Here is a 20,055-nt window from a genome sequence, read left to right on the forward strand (position 1 = left end):
CGACTTCCTGGATGATGGAGGCCCCTCCCACTGACGTCATATGTGCTGCGTTCACGCATCGGAGTATTCGCGAGAGCTTTTGCCCGAACCGGCCGGTTTAGTCTTGTGCTCTGAGCTAGTTTTTGGTAAAGGTGTCACTAAACAACAGTTACAGCCACTGTTTCTGCAAACACGTTTAACACCGTTACTATCATTAATCAAAACAGTAGAACTGTGTTTTTAGGAAATAAGCCCCAATTTCCTGCACAGACTTGAACGCAACGCTGCTAGCAAGATTAGCTTTCACCGTGGTAACGGAGGCGCTAGGCAGCTAACGTGCCAGTCTCATTTCTTTTTTTCGGATTAATACTTTTTAAAATCATGTCTTTTAAGAGGGAAGGTGACGACTCAAGTCAGTTAAACATCCTAAAGGTAACAACTTTTATTTTATAGGCTGTTCAGTGGATTTGAACGAGATTTGTGCAAAGGTGGTGATTTGTTGTGGTTAGCATTTTGGCTAAATGGGGTCATGCGAGACTTCTTGGTTATATTCTAGAAACGGCGCGTTGAAGATCTTCTGTCGAACTTTATTCCGGAGGATGAAGCAGCTCTGATGAAGAACGGAAGGTGAAATGATCCCCCGGACAGATGATTGACAGGTTTGGCTGCGCTGCTGGAGGTCTGACCTGCACAGGTGTGTCGCGTCTTGTCCGCAGGTACACCTGCCTCGTGTGTTCCTACCGTCCTGTCTTTGACACAGTTGACATGCTGACAGTTCACCGAAAGGGCAAACGGCATTTGGAAGGTGAGGGAAATCATGGACCCCCCCATAATGGTGAAAGATTGGAGCTCCTGCATCAGTTGTGACGTTGCCTGACATTTAAATCTAGGACACATTTCTGCAGCGTGTGACTGCCGACAAGCCACAAAAGCCCGCTACACCTGCGACCCCATTGTACCCCTGTAACATCCAATAAACAGTGTCATCAGGACAACACCCCCCCCCCCCCCCTCTCTGTTCCTTTAGGGTTAAAATCATTCTACGGCAAGAAAGCAAAGCTGAAGAACGAAATAGCAAAAAGAAAACATGAGCATTACGTCCAAAATGAAGATACTGCTCAGGTTGGTCAGACTCACAACCCTCATGTTGCTGTCAGTCGGCAGCGATGCATGTTGTTCTCCTGTCACACACACACACACACACACACACTGATGTAGCTCTGCTTCCACTCCATGTTGCTCAGGAAGCCTCCTCTTCGGCTCCCTTACTGACGCAGACGCGGAAGCTCACCCATCACGCCTTGTTGAAGACGGTTCCCTACAACAGCTGCCATCGAAAAACCAGGTGACGACTGACGTTTAGCTAGAGACGAGCGTCCAGCTGCGCTGATGGCGAGATGAGCAGAGGAAGCAGAGGTCCAGTCGACCGGTCGCTGCCGGCGCCCTCGCGGCTGCCATCCGTTTAGCCCCTCCCACATGTTTTTGGCACACCTGAGGAGGCTGACCACTCCGTCTTCTGATAAACTGTCATGTTTTGTTTTGTTTTTCAGCACAAAATGTGAAAAGGGGTCCCAGAATGTTCTAGACGTTAGGACGGCGTCCAAGCCTGCTGGTTCTGACGATTTGGGCAGTTTAGGGGACGCCGCCGATGGCTGCGCAGCAGGTGATGCCTGTCACCTGTGGTTTACCTGGATTAGTGTGTCACCTGTGGTTTACCTGGATTAGTGTGTCACCTGTGGTTTACCTGATTAGTGTGTCACCTGTGGTTTACCTGATTAGTGTGTCGTCTGTAGACGGAACAGCACCACGTCCGTCAGACGGCGTGACGTCACAGGAAGCGGCGCCTCTGTCTGCCCAGAGGAGGCGGGAGCTGGAACATTACCTCCACCTGAAGAGGTCAGAGGTTATTTTCCTCCTTTCTGCTCGGGGGTGTTTAAAAGCTAATCTTCCTTGTTTCCAGCCGGGGGTGGCTACAGGACGGGAGCGGCAGGTGGACCAAAGACGAGGACGTGGAGTTTGACTCGGACGAGGAAGAGCCGCCTCCTCTTCCTCCTGCCGCAGCCAATGAGAGCGAAGCCTGAGATCAGCTGATGCAAAACTGCCGAATAAAGTTTTTTAGTGATTCCAAAGAAATCGCTGTGAATGTTTATTCTTCCAGTTTGTCCCTGGCATTCCCATCGCTGACCAGCAGGGGGCGTCCAAGGTGGTGGGGCTGACTTCCTGCCGTTGCCAGTCTGTAAACAGCTCTAAACTGGGGGAGGGTGACCCCAGCCTGGAGCTCCGCCCCTTTATTATCACCCAGATTCTGCTGGTGCTAATCTGGTTAGTGATCCTCACACGCTCCTGGTTAACACTGTCAGGGTCAGTTTTTCTGGGGGGGGGGGGTCTTAACCCGGGTTAGTTTCAACGACCCCGGTAATATGTGGTAATACACGACCTCCTCCAGCTCGCCATTTAATCGGACGCCTGGAAATGAGGCTAAAGCGGCGGGAAAAGCTGGCGGCAGGAGCAGTGACGGTCCGCAGCTGCTTCTGCCCGTAAACGTTGTCGGGCGAACACGGACGTGACCCTCTTGAAGTCGACCCTTATATTTGGAACCAGGTAACTTTAGCCGGGGGGGCCGAGGTTAAGTTACCACGGCGGCCTAAAATAACCCGAAGGAAGTCGGGAGAGAGCGATTTGGTGCCGTGTCACTTAAAGCTGCGCAGGTTTTTGTGTATTAGCGGCGGATCATTAAATCAGGCAGCTGGTTCAGGAGCCAGGCCAGCGGGGCGCCCCCTGGTGGCAGAACCGGCACCACCTTCAGGCAGAATCATAAAAACACTGAAGCCAAACGTTCCAAACATATATATAGTTTTTATTTAAATTATTTACAGTTCTTCCTGCAGACGCCTCCACAGCCTTCAGGAGGGTGGAGCGAGGGCTGGTCGCTGGTGTTACTGGGAAAACTGGGAGGAGGCTGGTGGCAGGTGTGCAGGCTCTGAGGGGCAGGTGGGGTCCGCTCTCGTCCCTGCTGCTGCCTGTTTTCACCGTAACCTCTGCTGGCGAACTGCAGGACGAAACGCTCAGGTTAGCGAGGAGGGCGGCTTCCACAGCCCCCAACAGGGTTTTCCCAGGTTCCCCCCCATGCGGGGACTCACGCATGTCGTTGTTCCGCGTGACCGCCATGGCGGCTCTGGTGCGGGGACCCTGCTGCTCGAAGTGGTAGCCGAATTTGAGGATGCTGGAGTTGTTCTCCAGCATGGAGGCGATCTCCATCTCCACCGAGTCTCCCAGCTTCTGCCTCTGTTGGGGACAAGGGTCTTCAGAAGGCCCGGGAACGCCCGGGAACGCCGACGGGAGGGGGGGGGACTCACCTGGTTGTCGATCTTCAGCTCCACCAGGGTGGCGTTGTTGGCCATCGCCTTGATGATTGCCATCATGCCGTCGGCGGTGATGAAGTTTGACTCGATATTAAGACTCTGCAGGCTGGTGTTCTCCTGCAGCATCTCAGCACACGCCTGCACACACACACACACACACACACACACGATTTCACAACTATGAGGAGCAGCTTCAGGGCTCCTCTCGGGTCATAAATGCCCCCTGAAGCGGGTTTGGGGCAGATGTGAGAAGGTGCTCCTCACGTAGGCCACGGGGTCGTTGCTACGGGTGGCGGCGATGCTCAGAACTTCCACGTGGGAGTTTCCCTTCATGGCTTCAAAGACCTCCTTCAGCGTGGGGATGGGAATGTCCTGCAGGGACAGACGGACGGACACCGCTCAGTTTCAGGCGCGCTGCGACCACCCGTGCGTTCTCCGAGGCGACCTTTGACCTTGATGTTGTTGAGGTTGACCTCCGTCAGGCCGCTGTCGTTGCTGACGATCCTCTCCAGGGTCTCCTCCACGTTGGTGCCGTTGGGCGGCTCGGCGGGGAAGATCTTGAAGGGATCCGCTTTGACTACACCTGCGAGAGAGGCAACAGGGCGGGAGTGAAGACAGCGGCGCTGCCCCCAGCAGGGGGCGCCGCGGCGGCGCCATACGTACTGTTGATGCCCTCCGTGTTGGCGATCGTCCCGGTGGTGCCCAGAGCGTCGTAGTACTGCTTGTTGCTCATCAACGTGTACATTCCCAGGATTGCTGTGGACACAGGAAGCGGAATCAGACGTCCTGACGGCGCCGACGCGTCCGTGCTGCTCAGAACTGGGCTGAGCTGGCAGATCCGCCTCTGGCGCCAGGTGAGTCCGACACTCACAGGTGAAACCGGGTTGGACAAACGATCAGGGGGCAGCTAACGTTCACCTCACCTCCCCTGGGAACCTGCTGCAAACACCTGCTGTAGTTCCCAGATCGGACCAGCAGGGGGCAGAACCTCCACTGCCTTCATGGGCCAAACTGTGTCACAGCCCCCCCCCCCCCTCTCCGCTCCACCACCCTCCTGACCCGGTGCAGGGAACCATGGGAAGGGCCTTGTGAGGAGAGACAGCTGCCTCCTGGACCGGGGGGGGGGGGGGACCATAAACACCACCCACATCATCTGGTTTGAGCTTTAAGAGACTGTCGGTAGCTTTGCAGCACAAAGCGACGCGCTTTAAAAGCAGCACGTTAATAAAAGTAGCGAGTGAGCACGAAGGCGGGGGGGTCGTTTGGACCCGTTGGGCCGTGAAGCGGGTCGTCTGAGCTATTCACCCCCCCTCGTTTGCCAGGAAGGCCCCACAAAAGCCGGACAGAGGCTAACTGGGGTGTAATCCTCCCGTGGACCCGGTCCAGGGCCAAAGTGGCGTTCTCCCTGACAGGCCGCCGTTTAGCATAAAGTGTGGCACTAAAACAGAGTGTGTGTGTGTGTGTGTGTGTGTGTGGTGTGTGTGTGTGTGTGCTGCTGGAAGCCTGTTTTTCCCTCTGAGCGCCTGGTCCACACAGATACCGTATCTCTGCCCCCACCCTGGCTGCTCCACCCGCTCCGCATTTGCTCATTTATTTCTGTGTTGCTGACCAAAAGGAATCGGACCCTCCTCACATGTCTGCTAGCCTCCAGCTACACCACAGGTCATTATGAGGCTAGCGGCACTGGGGAAAACTGGGTCTGTGCATCCGAACGTGGCCGGTCGGAACAGCGGGGTGATGTAACGGCCACCGACCTGATGGAACGTAGCAACAACCCACTATTTCCACAGTTAGCATAGCAGCACAGCGCCGGTTTGCTGCTGACAGGTGGTTGCTAGCAGGCCTCTGTCAACCAAATGCGTTATTAATTCACCTGACAGAAAGGTTAGCATAGCGTCACAAACTGCTAAACGCTAACTTCCTGTAACGTCCTGTGACCTCATGACCTCTCTGTTTGCCCTGGTGGTGTCACGCTAATTTACCGAACGAAGGTTCAAAGCTAGCAGGCGTGCGCTGTCAGTGCACGACACGTGGTGAGTATTAATGATGTGATCGGAGCGTAATCCCGGGTGTGTGGAAATCTGGACCAACGGAGCAGCTGGACTCCGGAGGGGATTCGAACCTGCGATATCACACATCTCTGCGTCGGTGGCGTTCTTCAGAGCCTCCTCCAGCTCCGGCTCCAGGATCACCTGCTCGTGTTCTGGGATCTCTTCTGGTTTCTTTGCCACGAAGGCTCTTCCTGCGGGAAAAACGGGATAAACTCTGAGGTCTTTAAAGGGAACCAGGTCTGGAAGCTGATGTTTCCTCAAGGGTTCAGGGACCCTCAGACGTTCTCCGGGGGAACTTTTACAGCTTCAGCGTGAGCGGTCGTCACCTTTCTTCTCTCCGGTGAAGGGGACCAGGTCCTCCCTGTCCTTGTGCTCCAGCGCCACCTTCTCCAGGTGCTGCATCAGAGCGTCGCGGTCGTACGGGCCCGTCGGACTCTTCTTGGTCTGGTCGCGCTGACGTAGGCCGGCGGGCAGCATTGCATTCTGGGAGAAAGGAAACATCAGTGAAGGTCTCCGCACGTTTAGTCCGTCTCTGGATCCTGAACCCCGGAGTCCCGGCAGGAACAAAAACCTGGAGCCGGGTCCTGATGGTGACGGGGTTAGGGTCACGTTCACTATCAAGGACGTGCACGTGAGGAGCAACGCGCTCACCTCTGGATCCATCTCAGCCAGCTCGTACTCCAGCTTTTCCAGTTCCTCCGGGCTGAGGCCCTTCAGGATGGCGTCCTCATCGATGTCCCTGGGGTCCGACATGGTGGTTGATACACACACACACTCACAGCCCTGAGAGTGGAGAGGAGGAGGAGGAGGAGGAGGAGGAGGAGGAGGAGGGGAGAGGAGAGGAGAGGAGGAGGAGGAGAGGAGGAGGAGAAGGAGAAGGAGAGGAGGAGGAGGAGTGGAGGAGGAGAGGAAGAGGAGAGGAGGAGAGGAGGAGGAGAGGAGGAGGTGGAGGGGGGAGGAGAGGAGAGGAAGAGGAGGAGGAGAGAGAGGAGAGGAGGAGGAGAGGAGGGAGGAGGAGGAGAGGAAGAGAGGAGGAGGAGGAGGAGGTGGAGGGGGGAGGAGAGGAGAGGAAGAGGAGGAGAGAGGAGGAGAGAGGAGAGGAAGAGGAGGCGGAGAGGAGGAGGTGGAGGGGGGAGGAGAGGAGGAGTGGAAGAGGGGGAGAGGAAGAGGAGGAGGAGAGGAAGAGGACAAGGAGAGGGGGAGGAGAGGAAGAGGAGGAGGAGAGGAGGAGGAGAGGAGGAGGAGAGGAGGAGAAGAGGAGGAGGAGGAGGAGAGGAGGTGGACGAGGAAGAGGGGGAAAGGAAGGGGAGGAGAGGAGAGGAAGAGGGGGAGGAGAGGAGGAGGACAAGGAAACGAAGAGGAGAGAAAGAGGACAAGGAGAGGAAGAGAAGAGGAGGAGGACGAGGAGAGGAAAAGGAGGAGAGGAAGAGGAGGAGGAGAGAAAGAGGAGGAGAGGAAGAGGAGGAGAGGAGGAGGAGGAAGAGGAGGAGAGGAGGAGAGGAAGAGGAGGAGGAGAGGAAGAGGAGTAGGAGAGGAAGAGGAGAGGAAGAGAAGAGGAAGATGAAGAGGAGGAAAGGAAGAGGACAAGGAAAGGAAGAGGACAAGGAAAGGAAGAGGAGGAGGAAGAGGACAAGGAGAGGGGGAGGAGAGGAGAGGAGAGGAAGAGGAGAGGAGAGGAGAGGAGAGGAGGAGGGAGGAGGAGAGGAGGAGGAGGAGGAGGAGGAGAGGAGGTGGACGAGGAAGAGGGGGAAAGGAAGGGGAGGAGAGGAGAGGAAGAGGGGGAAGAGAGGAGGAGGACAAGGAAACGAAGAGGAGAGAAAGAGGACAAGGAGAGGAAGAGAAGAGGAGGAGGAGGAGAAGGAGAGGAGGAGGAGAGGAGGAGGAGGAGGAGAGGAGGAGAAGAGGAGGAGAGGAAGAGGAGGAGGAGAGAAAGAGGAGGAGAGGAAGAGGAGGAGAGGAAGAGGAGGAGAAGACGAGGAGAGAAAGACGATGAGGAGAGGAAGAGGAGGAGAGGAGGAGGAGAGGAAGAGGAGGAGAGGAAGATGAAGAGGAGGAAAGGAAGAGGACAAGGAAAGGAAGAGGAGGAGGAGGAGAGGAGAGAGGAGGAGGAGGAGAAGGAGAGGAGGAGGGAGGAAGAGGAGGAGAGGAAGATGAGGAGGAGGAAAGGAAGAGGACAAGGAGGAGAGTTAGCAAACAACAATTATCAGTGACTTAATACATTCAGAGACATAATTAATATGTCAAGAAATTAATGGTGTGTGTGTGTGTGTGTGTGTGTGTGTGTGTGTGTGTGTGTGTGTGTGTGTGTGCGTGTGTAGCTTGAGGAAACAAATGCAGAGAAACGCTGTAACGTTAAACCTCAAACTCAGCCCCGCCGCTAAGAATAGCTTAGCCGCGGGTGTCGAGTTAAACCCTGGCTGGTCCGCGGCTCGCGCTCGCTCAGGCAGCGCGGACACACCCGAGAAAACACCCACACACATTTCTATCAGTTCAGCCCACATTTAATAACCCCACCGTTAGCATCTGTGGTAGCACCGTTGTCTAAACTAATTAAACTAATATTCAACAACGGGACGTAGGAAATGATCCCAGTTTGATGTTTCCTTGGGCGTTTGTCTTCCACATCTGTATAAAACCCGTAAAAGCTTCGGCACGATTGTCAAGTTAGCGTTAGCTGTGGCTAAGCTAAGAACAAGCGATGCGCGAGCTCACATGCTAACCCATTAGCTGGCGCTAATGTTTAGGGACAGATGGAAAATCAGTTCATTTTTTTTATCCTTAAATGTTTTATAAACTGTGTTTTGACCAATTTGTTGTTTTTTAAATGATTTATAATAATGATTTATTGTTACCTTCAGTGAGTGAGTGAGTGAATAAATTAGTGAATGAATGAATGATGTGTAATAATCCTAATTACATTCACTTGACCATAAATTTAATTTTGAACACAACTCCGGGATTTTAAAGTTTTGCTTTCTGGACACATAAAAAGATCATTTCTACTGGTTTGTTTACAGCAGCGCACCAGTGTGGTCGCCATGGAAACGGGACCCCAGGAGCCTTCGCCCAGCGACCTTGGATGTGTGTATTCTGGTGTGTTGTGATGCGTCTTTAACCACATTTATCACTCTGACAAGTGAAGAAGCACCTGTCACACACACACACACACACACACACACACACACACACACACACATACACACACAGTTACACGCTGGGACGTCTCCTGCAGCTGCCGTCCTTCACGACAGACTGGTCACACAGGAGCTTTATTGGGCCAGTTTAACGACAGCTACTGGAAACTGGGAAAACTGGGGACCCCACAGGTGATTCACGAGTGCTCACGGGTGATTCTCAGACCCTCACAGGTGATTTCCAGGTGCTCACAGGTGGTTCTTGGGTGCTCACAGGTGATTCTTAGGTGCTCACGGGTGATTCTCGGGTGCTTGGAGGTGATTCTTGGGTGCTCACAGGTGATTCTTGAGTGTTTGGAGGTAATTCTTGGGTGCTCACAGGTGATTCTTGAGTGTTTGGAGGTAATTCTTGGGTGCTCACAGGTGATTCTTGAGTGTTTGGAGGTAATTCTCGGGTGCTCACAGGTGATTCTTGGGTGCTCACGGGTGATTCTCAGACGCTCACGGGTGATTTCCAGGCCCGAGTGTTTCCAGGGTGGCCACAGACGGTTTCTACGCAGGAGCTTCAGATCTCGCCGCTCCTGTTTCTTTGTCTGTGCGTCACCTGAATCTCTGATCAGAAGAGCCAGATGTTCCAGCTGCGAGGGTGTGTTCATGTCCCACAGGTCAGGACCCTCTAAAGCCACCTTCTCTGGCCTGTGCATCACCTCTGTGCCACTGGCGGCTCAGCAGATTTGTCACCATGCACAGGTCGCCTCCTCCTCCACGTCTTACTGCCCAAGTGTAACATTCCAAATCTGCCCTCTGAGCTTAATTTTAGCTTCACAAGTCAGCTTCTTCCAGCCGAGCCAATCCTGGAGACCTGAGGAGGCTCCTCCAGAGGGTCCCGGACAGCCCACAGGAAGCTGATCTCCTGATTACGTTTGGACTGAAGATGGACAGAGGTGATTTAAACTGGATTTGATGTCTGAATCCTGCTGCAGCTGCAGAATCAGACGGTTTTCTGAGGAGTTTGTGGGTCTCTCTCAAACACACACACACGCACACGCACACACACACACACACCACACACGCACACACACGCACACACGTTTGTGTTTTCATTTTTAATCCTCGACAATTAAAATGATTCCAAAATTCTTCTTGGATCAAACTTGAACGACAAACTTAAGCCTCTGTTCTGATTTACAAACTCCCCTGTGACGAGTTAAACCCCCCGGTGATGGACGGCCTAACACCCCCAACACACACACACACACACACACACACACACTCACACACTCACACACGCACGAATGCACTCACACACACACTGCAGAAGCCCCCTGACACAATTGTGACACTATCGGAGAGGTTAGACAGAACAATCACCACAGACCTCTGCCCCCCCCCATCCTGTCAGGACCCCCCCAAAACAAGCGCTGGAGAGCAGAGAGATCAGGCTCACACCTACCTTCACCGGCGTGCAGTGCTGAAGCCCCCAGAAGCTGGAAAGAGAGAAACTGTTCCCACTCCTCCCCCCCATTCTGCCCCCCCACAACCCCCACAGCCCCCACCCTCCGTCTACCCCCTCCTCCTCTGCTGTGCTGAAACTGGAATAGTGACTGGTGACACTTTGAAGAGTCAGCATTTAATTTTTTTAGTGCGTGTGTGTGCGTGCTTGTGTGTGTGTGTGTGTGTGTGTGTGTGTGTAGGAGAGAGAGGCAGGTGCGTTAACTCTTCCTTTCCAAAGCTGAACGCTCCACCGGTCAAATGCCGCCATCTAGCGGCCACACGTGTAACTTTAAACCAGATCGCAAAGTTTAAGTGAAAACAGAGCAAAATATAGTGAAATAAGATCAAAACAGGTTAAAAATCAGCACCGATTTGGTCTATTTGCACTGATAAAAACGATTTACTAAGACTTCATTAAAAGACGTGTCTCTCAATAGGAACAAAGAGAGAAAATAATCAATGAAGGGTTTCAGCTTTCAATGTTGTTTTTAATAAATAAAAGCTACGGAGCGGAAGAAAATATCCCCGTTAGACTTAAAATTAGAGAATTCAGAACTGTCTAACAGCTTTTTTAAAATGTTGGGTTTAAAAAAAATAGAAAATAATCAAAATTCAGTTTTTCATTTTGTAATTTGGCCGACATTATTTCCACACATGCATTATTTTTTAGTTAATTTCTTCTGCTTGTGATCAGCCCAAACTAAGTTCTCCTCAACCTCCTATCTCTTTCCTCTCTTACCAGAGCATTTTTATCTGATATTTCTTCATCCTCAAATATCGGGACTATTGATTCTTCCCCTCCAAGCTCCATCAACACCAGGCGCTCCACACGGCGGCGCCTCCTCCCACCAGCAGGCGGCAGCAGAGGAACGCTGACGGCTGCCAGAGTTCTTATGAAATCATTGCCTTCAAACAGGCAACTGTGTGTCCCCACTGTTGGATGCCCCGCAGTGTTTGGCAGCTGGAGAGGAGGCGAAGAGGAAAACAAGAGCAGAGCAGAGCAGAGCAGAGCAGAGCAGAGCAGAGCAGAGCAGAGCTGAGCCTGATGGATGGAGACCTCGTTGCATCCATGTTTCTGACATATCATTCATGACACAGAGGAGAGTTTCAGTTGCGCAACAGCTTCTAAAGAACAGGGTGTTCATTGCATTCTTCATTCTTTTGTTGAGAAACTCCTGAAGAATGTCACCAGACTTCCTGCAGTATAAACTGTTGCTACACACACAGGTGAAGGTGTGTGAATGAGACTCTTCTGGAATGCAGTAGAACATTTTTACCACACTCTTACATCTAAAAGGCTGCAGGAAGCCGAGCCCAGACCAGACCAGAAAACAAAGAAACCCCCGTGGCCTCCATCACATGCTGTGTTTAGGTCCCAGGGTCCATTAAAGGTGCCCGAACAGCAGCGGTGGGACGCTCCAACACGTGATCACATCCCTCCAACTTCTTCTTCTTTATAGTTCAAATAAAATTTTAGAAAGGTAAACTGATGTTTGAGCCCCCTGCTGGTCAGTCAGTGGGTCTGCACGCAGTGCTGAAGTTTCAGTTTTAACCTTTGCCGATTCTCATTTCTGTGAATCACTAATCAATATTGATCATCTATCATGAAAGCAGACAGAGGACAGAGGTTCTTTGCTTTTGGCTGTAAACTTTTAACTGACACTAAAGGAGGAATAAATGCTGACATCTGAGTCTTTTGAATTAGAATTTTCTTTCTGTTCATGTTTTGTGGCTGTTTTTTAACGATGGAGTTTATCAAAGAAATATAAACAGGAAAAAAATACATTTATGATTTGTTATTGTTAGTATTATTATAAATCTAATCTAATCTAATCCAGTGGGTGTCTAATCTTGTGTGCGTGTGTGTGAGTGTGTGTGTGTGTCTACAGAGGAACTGTTCTGCAACGTTCCACCTCCAGCTGTTCAGAACTTCCCCAGAACCTTCTGCCTCCATCCTAATATGTCCAGTGCTTCCTGCTGACTCATCTATACGACAGGTCCATAAAGAGTCATAAAGGTGGCGTTGTAAAAGTGTTTAGTACAGGTGTAATCTGTGAACTTAAAGGTCAAACAGGGAGATATCATATCCGTCCGGTTAAAGTTGACTCATTAGCAGCAGCGCGTCCGTCTTCATGGGACGGAAGTAAAGTAAATATCTGTTAACTGGCGCTAACATGTTAATGACCTGTTCTGGTCACATGACCTCATCTGAAATGTGAAGGGTCCAAACCTGCTGGTTCTGGTCTGGACCCGGGGCCCCCAGCTGAAGCAGAGGTCATCTCAGGCCAACACGGAGGTGTGAGGTCATCGAGACGAGACGCGTTGGAACAGAGTGAGGCTGACGACAGTGTCGCAGTTTACAGGTGAATAAAGCTGTTATTAAAGCTGCTATTACCATGTTATTATCCAGACTGACGTGGCAGTTTGGGCCCGTCCTCACGGGGGTCAGCAAATGTGTCCAATTCAGATGAAATGGCTCAAAATAAAAGTGTAAAAGTGTCACAAAAACGCTAAAAACAGACAAATAAACTATAAAACTAGAGAATCCTGATAAGACCGGATAAGAGGGATGATGGAGGGATGATGGAGGGATGATGGGGAATGATGGAGGGATGACGGAGGGATGATTGGGGGATGGACAGGTGATGAAGGGATGGTGGAGGGATGATGGGGGATGATGGGGGATGATGGAGGGATGATGGAGGGATGGACAGGTGATGAAGGGAGGTGGAGGGATGATGGGGGATGATGGAGGGATGGACAGGTGATGGAGGGATGATGGAGGGATGGACAGGTGATGGAGGGATGCTGGAGGGATGATGAAGGGATGATGGGGGATAGACAGGTGATGGAAGGATGATGGATGGATGGTAGGGGGATGATGGAGGGATGATGGAGGGATGGTAGGGGATAGACAGGTGATGGCGGGATGATGGGGGATGATGGAGGGATGGTGGAGGGATGATGGAGGGATGATGGAGGGATGGATCTTTGTTCAACTGTTTGAATGAATGCCCCGCCCCCCCTGGCTAGAACAGGAAGTGACGCCTCTCGGATCAATAATCTGATCACATGTGTGAAAAGAGCTTAAAGTCGTCTTTGATAGTGAAAGTTTGAGGGAACTGATCGAATTCTAGAGCAAAACTCAATTTGTTTGAATAAATCAGATGAAAGAAGCATTCTGATGGAAACCTGAGAGAATGAAACGAGGTTCCTTCTGTGTTTAAAGTTCCGTTTTACTGGAAATTATGCTGAATGGAGAAAAGCTGAATGGAGCCAGACTGTGTGTGTGTGTGTGTGTGTTCTTATACTGCTGGATTTGTGAGGACAATATAGTGACAAACGACCTAACATGTGAAGACATTTTCTGCTGTGAGGACATTTTCTGTTGTGAGGACATTTTCTGTTGTGAGGACATTTCCCATGGTCCCCACAAAGAAAACCCTGTAAATAGCATCCAGTGCCCCTAATGATTGATCTGTATAAGTTTCAAAAATTGCCCTCATTGCAATATTAATACCTGAAATGTGCATTCTCATCAATCTTCTTGAATTGAACACATCCCAGTACTGAAATCGGAATCGTTTTCTGCAGAAGGACCAATTTTGTGATTAGCTGAGACAGGATTTTTTTTTGATTGGTCACTGGAATCACACGATCATGTCATGTGATTCTGATGTGTAGTCTGTTAAACAGGAAGTAGCTCACAAACTACAGCTGTCTTTCTTTCTTTCTTCTTTTTAGTAGTTTTCTGACAAATCTGTTTTTTACTTTTTTGAAGATTCTGTTTTTCGTTTTTCATAGGAAATTATACTGTTTGTATTCATTTAAATGAATTAATTTATTAGTGTATATATATATATCAATAGTATATATTTTATATATACACATATATACACACACACATATAGATACACACACATATATATATACACACACACACACACACAGAATAATAATAATAATCAACATTAAAATACTGTTATGATTATCATGATTTTAATATTTTATTGCGGTGATGATAATCGTAATGTTTGAGAGGAAATATTGTCATCATAGAAAAATACAATATAATTTGATTATATCAGAATCTCTTATAGCAGCAACAATATCACAAATATTAAAAAAATAAATATGCTAACATTAGTAATAAATACTAGTAAATAAAAGGGTAACCCCCTCACAAGTAAAATGTTATGTATAAATAGTCTGTCTTAAAACTGTGTGTGAAATGAGAAAAGGTGTTCTTTTCACTTGACCTTTCCACCTGGGAACACAAAGCCTGCCCAGAGCTGTGTATATTAGTCCAGCACCTCCTTATGATAAACCTGTCATTTTTAAAATTTAATCTGATAAAACATATTGAGAAGAAACCAGAAACAGATTTTCCTGGCTGACCTGAAGGCCTCACATTCACATTTTTGCTGTCCTTTAACCTTTGGAACTTCTGAGGGTGCTGAATATGGCAGGATGTTTACTGGAACACCATTGATAAAGATACTATACTTTCAGCAGCTCATTTGAAAGTCTTGGGGAAAATGGGAAAAAAAATAGGTGAAGACCCTGACCTTTGCCCTTAGCAACTGTGTACAGCTGTGGCTCAACACATTTCTCAGGCACTAACAAATTATAGAATTTGAAGTTTCATCTTAAAAGCATCTGGGGACAAATGAAGCAAAATGGGATATTTTGTAGACTCACCTCTGGCTGCACATCCCTCGTTGTGCTTGACTTCTCCCTTAGTATATTTACAGTTGAGTAACGTCAGGTTGCTATTTGAGGAGGTCTAAATTAAGTCAGATACTGAAAATCCATAGTGAACATGTAGCTATCCAGCCTGGAGGTTTTGCTGCAAATTAGAATTGTATTTTTACACCATTTTCTGGATTTGAATCAGAAAACTCTTTACAGGGTGATACAGGGGCCCGAGACCAAACTAATTTGGTTTAATTAATGCAATAAAGAGCGGATGCTGGATGAGAGCGAGATCACTTCTAAAGAACAAAGTAGATGGAGGATTGACTGTTAGCACCAAAGCATGAGCACAAAGCCAGAGGGCGGGGATCTGCTTGGAGAGGCGGAGTCACAGAGCACATCAAAGGACAAAGGATCAACGTCTCAACATGAAAGACAGGGTTTTTTCATTGGAGCAAACATGAAAGACCTCAAATAAAAGACCTAAAGTCTATATTGTTAAATCCCGCTGAAGGTTTGTTAAGCTTACTCCAACAACAAGCACCTGCTAAAATATTAACAGTTAATGCTAATCATAACCTGCTAAAATATTAACACTTAATGCTAATCGTAAACTGCTAAAATATTAACAGTTAATGCTAATCGTAACCTGCTAATATATTAACAGTTAAAGTTAATCCTAACATTTATAAAGGAACAACCAGCAAAACTCCAGTCTGAATACTGACTTTCTACTGCAAGTGAGTGAACTCTCCCTTTCTGATAGTTTTAAGATCACTGCCACTGAGCTTTTACAAGGCTGCGCTTTTGGTCATCTTGAAACTATGAACCTTTTTCTTTTCTTTAGCATTTTTACCAAATGTATTCATATTATCATGTCTTCATGACCAAAAAAAACAGGCCATTATGGAAACTTTAAGGTGAAATTTTCCCTCAGTTGAAACTATTTAACACTTCAAAGAAAATGGCGTATTCGTATGTGACAGTATAAATTTACTTGTTTTTCTAAATTATCGCAAATGTTTGTTTTTTCTTGTGGTTTCAGACTCCAACTATGAACACCAACGTGGTTCCCTCCATCAGAAGCCCCCAGTGTGGTGGCGAGGGAGATGGATGGACAGAAGGGACTGAGAAGCTGATCAGAACTTTTCGGGGCATCTTGAACAAGCTCACCCCTGAGATGTTTGAGAGCCTCATGAAGCAGGTGGATGAGCTCAACATCGATACTGAGGAGACGCTGAACGCGGTCGTTGAGCTCATCGTGAACAAGGCTTTGTCTGAGCAGAGCTACAGCGCCACCTACGCTAACATGTGTCACCACCTGAAGGGGGTAAACTCTGCATTCTTTGTCTGTACAATTGGTTGGATGTGGACCAGATTATTGTTACTGATGTGCCAAACCTTTCCCACATCAGCTGAGGGTCTCGTCCAAGAGCAGCAATGACTTCATCTACTTTCACAACGTTCTGCTCACAAGATGCCGGATGGAGTTCCGGAACAGAGGACTCCTGCCAGAAAAGGAAAACGATGTGTCTGTTGCTCAAGAGGTGAGTACGGGCACGCCTACAGCAGAACCAAATATGCCAGTGCAATTATTATTATTATTTATAACTCTTGCTCCACTGGCACGGACGGTAGAATAGTTCGATTTTGAACTCAAACTTAAATGTAACCTTTACAGTGTTTCACCTAAATTAAATACATGCAAATCTGCCCCCAAAGGACCTGGAGCAGACCAGGCACAAGGCCTGCGTGCGTTTACTGGGGACCGTGAGGTTCGTTGGGGAGCTTTTCAAGCTGAAGATGATCTCAGAGGGCATCATACACACCTGTATAGGTGAACTGCTCCAGGACGAGTCCGAGGAGTCTCTGGAGTGTGTGTGCAAGCTCCTGACCACAGTGGGGAAAGACTTGGACACCGAGACTGAGATCGTAAGGACACACACACACACACACACACACACACACACACACAGTCTACGCATAAACGAGTGGGACTCTTTTCTTCCTTTTATTTTCTTCCTTTTAGCCAAAAATCAACAGCTACTGTGGCCTCATTTGCAACCTAATGAAGAAGAAGATGTCGTCAAGACTCAAATTCATGTTGCAGGATGTTGTGGCCCTAAGAGAGGTGAGACTCTTTCATGGCTAAATCATGAATATAGTCTGCAAGTTGAATTCTCATCACATCTCATGTGTGGCCTTCAGAACGATTGGGTTCCCCGAAGGAGAGATGAAGGGCCCAAAACCATCCAGCAGCTTCACCAAGAGGTGAAGCTGGCTGAGGAGAGGGAGATGCTCCAGTTGAAGAAAGCGATTCCTGGGAAGTTCAACCAGGACTTCAGACGCAACTGTGATGGAGACCGGAAGCTGCGGTACCAGAGGGGCAGCAGCTCAACTCTTGGGTCACCAAAACAATATGAATGCAGGAGCATGAGAAACACCTGGGGACCGAAACAAAGAGAACCTGTGGTGTACCTGGATGAACAGATAAACAGAGGAGCACGGGTTAAAGAGGTCAACAAAATTCCAGGTAAATAACTGAAAAAGCCAAAGGATTGGGTGCATTTTTAAAGCTGACACCTGGATGGGTTTTTCACTCCTTGTTGCTCTTTGCAGTTGACCACAAGAACCAGGAGGAGGCACGAGCGCAGGACTGTGAAGAAGAAGTGTATCAAACACTGAGAAGACTCCTGCAGAACAACTCTGGCAATGATCAAATAGAGGAGTGGATCCAGGTAACTGGACCTTTAAACTGGATTTTTCTAGAGATTGTGACTGTAGGCATGAAACTAACAAAGGTTCCTCTCCCCCTCCCAGAACACCCTCAACACCAGGCAGAGGTCATCAGACGGGTTTGTGAGGGCCTTGATGAGAGCGGTCTGCCAGTCAGTCATTGTTGACTGTAAGTGTTCTATAAAGTCATATAGAGGCAGAAAGCTCAGCCTGTTTCTGTCCAAAAACATGATTCATTAGTTTTACTCCACACAGAAGTCTGTTTTACATGATGTGAGCACAAAACCAGTCTGGGACACTTTATGGTCCATGATTAGATGTGTTCAGGTTCTTTACGGTGGTGTGAAGAGAGTGTTTGTGTTGTCAGGTGGGGTTTATACTCTCAACACCTACGAGCTGCTGGACAGAGCGAGCCTCCTCAAGAGGTTCATCAAGGATGACCAGAAGCAGCTGGTGGCCCTGCACGTTCTGCAGCAGCTGGTGGTCCACATAGACCAACCTGATGGTGAGTGTCCATCCATCCACCTCAACGGTCACGGCTTTGTTCATTTTAACTTTGAACTCCAAATCCAGGAGCCAGTGGTGTGTTTCTATTGACTTATTCCTGTGATTCTTGCTGGTGTGTGTCCGTGTAGGTCTGCTGCGCATGTTTTTTGATGTGCTGTGGGATGAAGAAGTCATCCAGGATGAGACCTTCTTTAAGTGGAGGTCATCCTCAGTCAATGTGACATCCGTGACCAACTTCTTCTCCTGGCTCCAAGAGGCGAACAGACGGATAAAGTGAACTTGGGGAGTAAAAAAAAATATTTTATTTTTAAGAAAATCTGCATTATTTCTTTGTCAATAATTTCATCTGTCTTTGAATAAAATTCAATTTATGTCCAAATACAAGTCCTTGAGTATCATTTATGTTTTAGTGAAGTTGGGTAATAAAGTCCCGACTGGCACCATTTATCCTGATGTGATCATCATGTTTTACTCTCTAAAGGAGTTTTGGTTTATTGAGGTTGAATGTTGAAGGCAGTAATAAACATTGACACTAAAACTACCTCAAGAGCCCGATCTCTAACAAGTATTAACCCTTTATTATGGTTAATGATAAAATAAAGTGGTATATAAAGTAAAATAGATTCTGATGTTTTGAGCGTATTTCTTATATTTGTTCTTTGAGTGATACTAAAACACTCAGTAATTAAGCTTGATGTAATGGGATGGAAGTGGGAGGGGGGGCAATTTCTTTACTTGTGCCACAATGTGGCATTGATCATACATAATATTAGAAATGTAAACTCAATTATGTAAAAATAGTGTTTGTGTATACAAATCCATAGATCTACAAGTGTGTGTCTGTGTGTGTGCATGTATTTATGTGTGTGTGCGTGTTTGTTGCATTCAGGGTCACATGGAGGATCTGGTTTCCTTTGTCTCTGATGCCACAGCAGCTTTATCTGCCCCCCTCCCCCCTGCTTTTGAAGTCTCCTCCTCCCACGCCTCCTTTGTTCCGTTACACAGTGCTTACACACACACACACACACACACAGAGTTACTGGAAACCTCCTGAATGCCTCATTAATGACGGCATCAGGGAAACATCTGAGCTGAACGGGGCAGAAAAAGGCAGAGACGAGCTGATTGGTCCAGTCATGCAGAAAGTTTAGGAGAAAAAGCTTCAGTCAGACGCTTCATAACAGTCGTCTGAAAAAATGATAAAGGGTTCTCTGAGGAGTCAGGAAGATGGATGGATGATGGGTGGATTGATGATGATGGGTGGATGATGGATGGATGGATGGATGGATGATGGATACATTTTCTTTGTTAAAACATCTGAAATATGATGGTTTCTTTGATAAATGTGACAGGAAGGAGAGTGTGGAAGTGTTTCCTTGACCCTGATCCTGACCCTGACCCTGACCCTGACCCTGACCCTGATCCCTGATCCTGTTCCTGTTCCTGTTCCTGATCCTGATCCTGATCCAGACATCAGACCATGGTTGTGGGTCTGTGGGAGGTTTTCCCTCAGAAGAAGCTTCACAACAACGGGAGTCGCAGGAAGCGTTTCTGATTTCATTGTTGGGGGCTCGTGTGGGGAGACATGGCAGGGGCCCCCAACCCTGCTGGGATCCACTCTCAGACTGTTGGGTCGGGAAGGCAGTGGGAGGGGGGGCCTTCCTGCAGCCTGGCTGATGTCAGGGTCCAGGAATGTGGAAAATAGAACACACTGGGGGGCCTTGTTCTCGCACAGACCACAGGCCACACGCAGCCTGGGCGGTATGGGTGTGAGTGTGTGTGTGTGTGTGTGTGTGTGTGTGTGTGTGTGTGTGGTGTGTGTGTGTGTGCGCGCGCGTGTGCGTGTGTGTGTTATTTTATACCAAAACAAAAGTGAAGAATGAAGCTTTCAAACTGAGACAGAATGAAAGTGAAAGAAGACGGGAAAGCTTGAAAAACACCGGAGCTGCAGTAACATTTAATCTGGTGTGTCCACAAAACTCCAGCGAGAGGGAGGGGGAAGGGGGGGGGGGGAGTGGGGAGGGGGGGTGTTTTTCCAAATGGATCAAATGAGAGGACAGACTCGTTCTCATCAGGAATGATGGACCGTCACCTCTC

The 20,055-nt window shown here is 48.6% G+C and overlaps 3 protein-coding genes across 5 annotated transcripts in view; 2 read left to right on the forward strand and 1 right to left on the reverse strand.

The window, feature by feature from the left end:
• The first annotated feature begins 9 nt into the window (after positions 1–9).
• Positions 10–2,112, forward strand: scnm1 (sodium channel modifier 1). Its single transcript, XM_057044540.1, has 8 exons — positions 10–411; positions 536–606; positions 696–784; positions 1,007–1,101; positions 1,224–1,324; positions 1,530–1,642; positions 1,773–1,875; positions 1,940–2,112. Exons 1-8 carry the CDS (start codon positions 361–363, stop codon positions 2,058–2,060), a joined length of 744 nt encoding a protein of 247 aa, XP_056900520.1. The 5' UTR covers positions 10–360; the 3' UTR covers positions 2,061–2,112.
• Positions 2,113–2,815: 703 nt separating this feature from the next.
• tmod4 (tropomodulin 4 (muscle)) overlaps positions 2,816–20,055 on the reverse strand; it is a 291,784-nt gene continuing 274,544 nt past the window's right edge. Inside the window, exons 1-10 of one of the 2 annotated variants that reach the window (XM_057044530.1) lie at positions 9,974–9,992; positions 6,044–6,175; positions 5,719–5,875; positions 5,464–5,583; positions 4,005–4,097; positions 3,794–3,924; positions 3,606–3,713; positions 3,336–3,479; positions 3,120–3,264; positions 2,816–3,028 (exon numbers count right to left, since the gene is read on the reverse strand). In XM_057044530.1, coding sequence (XP_056900510.1) covers positions 3,006–3,028; positions 3,120–3,264; positions 3,336–3,479; positions 3,606–3,713; positions 3,794–3,924; positions 4,005–4,097; positions 5,464–5,583; positions 5,719–5,875; positions 6,044–6,145 — 1,023 coding nt within the window. In that variant the 5' untranslated portion in view covers positions 6,146–6,175; positions 9,974–9,992 and the 3' untranslated portion in view covers positions 2,816–3,005. Of the gene's footprint in view, positions 3,029–3,119; positions 3,265–3,335; positions 3,480–3,605; positions 3,714–3,793; positions 3,925–4,004; positions 4,098–5,463; positions 5,584–5,718; positions 5,876–6,043; positions 6,176–9,973; positions 9,993–20,055 lie in introns of those variants that run through there. The other variant, XM_057044531.1, reaches the window with a different exon arrangement.
• Positions 10,731–18,499, forward strand: LOC130532148 (eukaryotic translation initiation factor 4 gamma 1-like). 2 transcript variants are annotated; one of them, XM_057044524.1, is made up of 10 exons: positions 10,731–12,383; positions 15,761–16,045; positions 16,131–16,262; positions 16,438–16,647; positions 16,745–16,846; positions 16,924–17,248; positions 17,335–17,453; positions 17,536–17,620; positions 17,819–17,956; positions 18,087–18,499. In XM_057044524.1, the coding sequence occupies exons 2-10, from the start codon at positions 15,770–15,772 to the stop codon at positions 18,233–18,235; spliced, it is 1,536 nt and encodes a 511-aa protein (XP_056900504.1). In that variant the 5' UTR covers positions 10,731–12,383; positions 15,761–15,769; the 3' UTR covers positions 18,236–18,499. The 2 variants fall into 2 exon arrangements, with proteins under 2 accessions (XP_056900504.1, XP_056900503.1); XM_057044523.1 differs by lacking the exon at positions 10,731–12,383 and having other exon boundaries at positions 15,633–16,045.

The sequence above is a fragment of the Takifugu flavidus genome, chromosome 10, assembly GCF_003711565.1.
Source record: "Takifugu flavidus isolate HTHZ2018 chromosome 10, ASM371156v2, whole genome shotgun sequence".
NCBI classification, from domain to species: domain Eukaryota; kingdom Metazoa; phylum Chordata; class Actinopteri; order Tetraodontiformes; family Tetraodontidae; genus Takifugu; species Takifugu flavidus.

What these genes read in the sequence shown, in the direction of transcription:
- scnm1 (XM_057044540.1), top strand. Translation starts at nt 361, where the DNA reads ATGTCTTTTAAGAGGGAAGGTGACGACTCAAGTCAGTTAAACATCCTA. An exon ending in CGCCGATGGCTGCGCAGCAG is followed by an intron (nt 1,643 to 1,772) that starts GTGATGCCTGTC and finishes TGTCGTCTGTAG; the next exon opens with ACGGAACAGCACCACGTCCG. An exon ending in CATTACCTCCACCTGAAGAG is followed by an intron (nt 1,876 to 1,939) that starts GTCAGAGGTTAT and finishes CCTTGTTTCCAG; the next exon opens with CCGGGGGTGGCTACAGGACG.
- LOC130532148 (XM_057044524.1), top strand. Translation starts at nt 15,770, where the DNA reads ATGAACACCAACGTGGTTCCCTCCATCAGAAGCCCCCAGTGTGGTGGC. An exon ending in AAATAGAGGAGTGGATCCAG is followed by an intron (nt 17,454 to 17,535) that starts GTAACTGGACCT and finishes TCCCCCTCCCAG; the next exon opens with AACACCCTCAACACCAGGCA. An exon ending in CCACATAGACCAACCTGATG is followed by an intron (nt 17,957 to 18,086) that starts GTGAGTGTCCAT and finishes GTGTCCGTGTAG; the next exon opens with GTCTGCTGCGCATGTTTTTT.